At 34.6% G+C, this 6,000-nt stretch overlaps 1 protein-coding gene across 4 annotated transcripts in view; it reads left to right on the top strand.

Annotated features, from left to right (window-relative positions):
* Nucleotides 1-562: 562 nt before the first annotated feature.
* POSTN (periostin) overlaps nucleotides 563-6,000 on the top strand; it is a 51,883-nt gene continuing 46,445 nt past the window's right edge. For all 4 annotated transcript variants that reach the window (XM_008159218.3, XM_028136072.2, XM_054720209.1 and 1 more), the window contains exons 1-3: nucleotides 563-708; nucleotides 1,974-2,072; nucleotides 4,420-4,484. In XM_008159218.3, the coding sequence (XP_008157440.1) occupies nucleotides 590-708; nucleotides 1,974-2,072; nucleotides 4,420-4,484 (283 nt within the window). In that variant the 5' untranslated portion in view covers nucleotides 563-589. The remainder of the gene's footprint in view (nucleotides 709-1,973; nucleotides 2,073-4,419; nucleotides 4,485-6,000) is intronic.

Raw genomic sequence — 6,000 nt, 5'->3', positions numbered from 1 at the left:
ACTTTTGTCAGCAAGTTAGAATTCTTGTTTCATATTTCATGTAAGTTTTAAATCCACATTTGTTTTTAATTAACAGCCACTACTCCTTTGTGATTATCAAACTTATATCTTCTGTTTTCTGGTGAAAAAAAAACAAGTAACTTTTCACTTTTGATGTGAAATGAATGTGACAAGATATGATAAGGTAAAATAATGATTGCATGAAGCACAGGGACATGTACTCTGAAAGGGATGGGTTGAAGAATATTCCTTAAACCCAAACAAAATTATTTTCCATTAAAAGGCCCCTCTAAATTACCAAAGAATAAAATTGAAATATGAACATGAAATGAGCCAGGTATTAAAAATAAAGAGAATATAAATAATACAAATATCTTCATATGAGTAAAAATGAGACTCAGTCTGTTCAGGAAACCTAACTAACAAAAGTGGATTTTAGCTAGCAATTTGAAGCTGCTGATGTTTTTTGCAGATTCCCAGGGTTGATAGAGTGCTCCCTCCCACAACTCTGGCATGTATATAAACTCTGAGCTCTCCAAAGCCTACTGCCAGTTCTCTTCCTGGACGAACTGCAAGGGAGAGGATAAAGATGATTCCTTTCTTATCCATATTTTCTCTGCTCTTGCTGGTTGTTGTTAACCCTGCAAATGCCAATGGTCATTATGACAAAATTTTGGCTCATAGCCGTATCAGAGGACGAGATCAGGGGTAAGTCAAGTTAAAACCGCCCCCCACCCCCACCCCTTAGCTTATTGTATGTACAATGATGCATATTTTTCTACTTATTACAAAGTAATAAGAAAAAAAATGAGTAGTCTGTGATTTTATGTTTTAAACTTTAAGAATTACTTTCAAAATAATTGTGTGTAATTGCTTTTTATGTAATGTTATATAATTCTAATCTAATTAACATTCAACAGGGCATTTCTTTATGATGTAATTTATTCATGTTTTTCTTTTTTTCCAAAAATCTGGAATAAGATTTTCAAAGTTAAAGAATTTGTGGTTAGAGATTCTCATTATGTAAACAGCTATGAAATATCTCACATGATGTTAGGAAAATTTTTACTTAAGTTTTGTATAAAAATTAAATAATGGGTAACGTAACAAGGTCTCTGAATTTTCTGAAGCATTTAAGATGCTTTTAAATTTTAGATTGAGTAAAATTGCAAACAATTTATATTTCTTAGAATAAATTCAGCTACAAGTTAGCATTTTGAAAGTTATGTCATAATTTAATATCTTAGCCAACCATTTAGAATTTTTTTGAAAGGGATCTTGGCACTTCTTCCTGTGTCTGAGAGGGATTTTCATAACAATCAGAAGCTCCATGCCTTACAGTGCAAATAAGACTTCCATCTATTTAAGAGAAAAAAACACTTAAAATTATGGCAAAAGATATTCTAATCTATTACCTCAATTCAAAGAAATAAATTTTCCTTTGTGCAGCAATATTATTTAAGTTAATTCTAGTTTTTATTTTATTTTATGTTGGCTTACCTAGAAATTTGCAGAATATAGTGTCTGTGGACATAGTAAAACTTGTATCTTTTATTCTCTAATCTCTCATTGTTTCAGAGAGCCCTACAGGCTTCCCTATACCTAAAATGATCACATGTTTGACTTAAAAGGAGTCAATGGATTATTTACAATTAAAAGTAATGAGATATGTGAAAACAAAATTGTATCAAACCTAATGCTGATTTTATAATGCTATTAGATTAACTTTTGGTACACTGACATTTTATTCTCAGAGAAGTATCATTTATTTTCTCTTTCCCATAGATTTTAGTTTTTCCAATGATTCAGTAAGATTGAATAAAATTCAGGTTTGTGCAAGACTTTAATTAAATCCTTGAAAATCAAATCCACGTTAACTCTTTTTGTAACCATTTTACCTATAGATATTAAAAAACAACAACTCTAGATGTCTTTATGACATTAATTCTCTTTCTTTTCTTCTATCTTTCAAGCCCAAATGTCTGTGCCCTTCAACAGATTTTAGGCACCAAAAAGAAATACTTCAGCACTTGTAGAAACTGGTATCAAGGTGCCATCTGTGGAAAGAAAACGTAAGTCTCATCTTTTTCTTAATGTGCCAGCTCCAAAGACAACACCATAATGCCTATGTCTTTCCTTGGACATACCTCCTCCATTTTTCTTGAAAAACCTCTCCCAAATTGTGAGCTTTCTAAAAAAAGGAATGGGTCACATACATGAATGAAGAAATTCTCCCTGCATTTCTCCATATAATAGTGGAATTCTCATTACTGAACCTATGTGTCATATAGGTTCAAAGGAGGCGAGTACATGGCAATGTGATTTGGTATAGAATCTGTGTGAGAGGTTGACTATGAAATTTTTACTCCCTCTTTTCTCTTAGGCAAGTCATTTAACCTTTATGCCTCAAATATTTTATTTTATATTTAAAAACTGGGCTAAAAGAGCAAAATGACCTGAAATATTAAGGGTTTTGAGTCACAAATTAATGCTTACCTACAGTTATTTGGAAATTATCTAAAGTACTCTAACTGACCTCAGAGTTTTTATCAAAGCTAAAAGAATTTGAATATTTCATCTCTTCATTTAATTTCAAACCACTGGATTCCCAGCCCACCACTATAGCCAAAAAGCCCATCACTATACCCAAAAAGACAATTACTCTTTTAGTTATATTTTTCACTGATTAACTTAAAATTGGAAAGCATGTTTTATTGCTTGATAAACCTACTTATTTGTTTAATCTGTTACTAACTATTAATAAAAATACACTATTGGGCATATAAATATTGAAAACCATTCATGTGCTCCAAAATCTTCATTTTAAAATTAAGGAGCTGAGTCATAGATAGGATAAGTTACTAAGTCAAAATTATTACAGATTTTATCCTTAGTCAAGAAACAGTGGAAATGACTCCTTGCTTCTTGTTAATTTGGATCCCATCCTCAGTGAGAGAGAGACACCTTGTGAAGCAGAGTATCCAAAGGAGGACCTGCTTAGCACATCATCAAACGTCAGCTATCCTAAATGGTGTGGAAGGATTGGAGGATTGTTAAAAACTTATTCCTAAATGTAAAATATGAGTACAAATAATAAATGTGAAATCATTTAACCTCCTGGAGTCTTCATTATTGTTTTTTTAACCTGTGAAATGTGAATTTAATAGTTACAGAGTTTCTGAAGGTAAATTGAATGGATGAATGTGAAATAAGTATCTAACACAATATCAGCTGTCCTTTTATTTTAACTATTTTAAACAAATGGATATATGCAGATGAGAACAAGAGTTGTACATAGGATTATTTTTATTTCCAAATAAGAATCCTGTATTCAAGGCTGGACTGTACCTCCAAGGGTAAACAAATGTAGGACACCAGAGGACATTGCTGTCCATTCCCACTCATTGGCTTAATAGATTCTCAACTAGTGTTACTTTTTGACTAAGACATTATTTCTGTAGTTTGCAGACATTTGGTAGACTCGTGAGTCATTCACACATTTACAATTACAATCACAAGTCAGTAGCGATAATGATCTTGGCCATGATGCAGGCCAAGCCCCAGCTGGGAATTCCAAGGCTCTGGATTAAAAATCTTTGTTCTTTATATTTTTGACTAGACACCCGGTGCATGAAAATTCATACACTGGAGGGAGGGTCCCTCAGCCCGGCCTACCCCCTCTCATAGTCCAGGAGTCCTCAGGGGCAGGAGGCAACCCGGCAATCAGGGAAAGGTGATGCCCCCATCACACTTCTGCTGCTGCCACTGCTGGCAGAGCAAGCCTCGGGCAGCCCTGGTTACCTGAGCCTTGGGCACCCCTGGGCGGCTGGGAAACCGCCATCAAGCCTTGCTTGCACCTCAGGCCAACCCTGGGTGGCTGGGCAGCCAACATCTGAGGCTTGCCTATGCCTTGGGCTGGCCCTGTGTGGCTGGGGGGCTGAGGGGACTGGGGGACTCTGGAGGCAGGCGCATGGAGTGGCCCGACCTGCCTGGGGTGGGCCCAGCCGTGCCACCCCAGCAGGGCTGAGGGGACTGGGCACCATCATCTTGTGGATGTGGGTGCTGCCATCGTTGAGGGCGTGGAAGTCAATTAGCATATTCCCTCCTTATTGGTTGTGGGTGCCACCATCTTTGTGAGGCTGTAATGGTCAATTAACATATTCCCTCTTTATTAGATAGGATTACCATGAGGCATATTTGGAATGCACACTAAGTATATAAGAAAGGACCTGTTTTCTGACATATTTAGGGGAAATCTTTACTATATCTTCAAACTAATATAAATACCTTAGTGTCGAAAATAAACAAATGACTGATTTCTGGATTCTAAAAATTTTATATCATATGCTTTACGAAGTTATGTCAAAATGTATTCTCTGTAGTTCCCCATTTTAATATTGATTTTCTTCTAATGCACAGGACTGTGCTATATGAATGTTGCCCTGGTTATATGAGAATGGAAGGAGTGAAAGGCTGCCCAGCAGGTAAATTTTTAGTTACTGAATTAAATGAGGAATTTGTATTGTTTGAGGGAAAAGGTTTAAGTAGCTTGTAGAGAAGTCAAATGTGTGTGTGTGTGTATGTGTGTGTGTGTTTAGCATCATGATACATCCCAACTATGCCCCCATATATTTGTGTTAATCATTAATTTATCATGGCAGTAAAGTATTACAATGTAATTTGGATACATTGAATGCTGACAATGCAAAAGATGCTTAAATTAAGTTAGTTCAACTTTCCTTCATGAAAAAAAATTCCTCTACAAAATCTCTTTCTTTGAACATGTCTAGAAACATGTAGCATTTTAGCAAGGCATCATCTTTTCTAATTGGACAGCTCTGGTTTTATAATGTTCCTCATATTGAAAGTTGGTTTCCTAAAACTCTGCCTACTAGAGGAAGAAAACAGTTAATCTATTTCCTCTTTGAAATGGTAGCTATTCTGATATTCAGCACTAACCATCACAACATTTCTCCAGCTACCCTCTCTTCTCCAACACAATCTTCTCTCTTCTGGGGGAAGTGGGAGCCAACCCTACTTTCTCTAATGTTGCATAGACTCTGGATGTCTCACCATCATGGACATCAACCCATGAAAAGCACCCAGTCCAGTCATCTTTTTTCTGATTGTGATCCCAGACTGGTGTTTACAATTCATGTGGTTCCAAAAAGCTGAGAGAATATCAAGACAAATATCTCACTTTTGGGTGCCCCTGAACTTGGGTTAATATAATTGGTTACCATGTCATATCATTAGCTCATATTGAATTTGCAAATCAATTAAAATTTATTACAGGCCTTGTTTATATGAACACTATCCAGTCAGGTCATTCTCAGGATTTTTGTTTTCAACTTAAGCATAGAACTTGCATGGAACCATGCTATATTTAATCCCGTTAATTTTGACTAATTTTCTCCATCCTGTTGGAATATTTTTAAATCCTGATTTTATCATTTAATATATTAATTATATCACCTACTCTTATTATAGTCACAACTGTAATAATCATTTATCCAATGAGATTGTCCAAAGTAGTAATTTTCAAATAGTTATAAAAAATAAGTTTCTGCACCAAGCTTAAGTTTGACATTGATTTATTTTTTTATACAGATTTGTAAATATATGTATAAATATTTCTTCTGGAAGTCGAAGAGAGCTATTCTGGACATGTGAGATACTTTGATCTATTTCAGAAAGGGCCCAAATCTATCAAAATTTTATTTCTATACACAACAATAACATACTATTTAAGAACTTTAAGCCAACATGAGAGAAAATATCACTTTTGCCATGAAATAATCAGAGATATTTACTGATGATTATAATTGAGCTATTATTGACATAGAAAGATTGACACCTAAACAGACTATATGTTAAACTAGAATGATAATTTAAAATTTATTTTTCCTCACAAGTATATATGCAAAGGGTATATGAAATAATAGTTTTCAACAGTATTTTATTATTTAGCACACAAAAGCCAGTTTTCTTATAAAACTG

Source organism: Eptesicus fuscus, chromosome 8 (assembly GCF_027574615.1).
Source record: "Eptesicus fuscus isolate TK198812 chromosome 8, DD_ASM_mEF_20220401, whole genome shotgun sequence".
NCBI lineage: Eukaryota > Metazoa > Chordata > Mammalia > Chiroptera > Vespertilionidae > Eptesicus > Eptesicus fuscus.
This window is presented reverse-complemented; position numbering and strand designations above follow the sequence as displayed.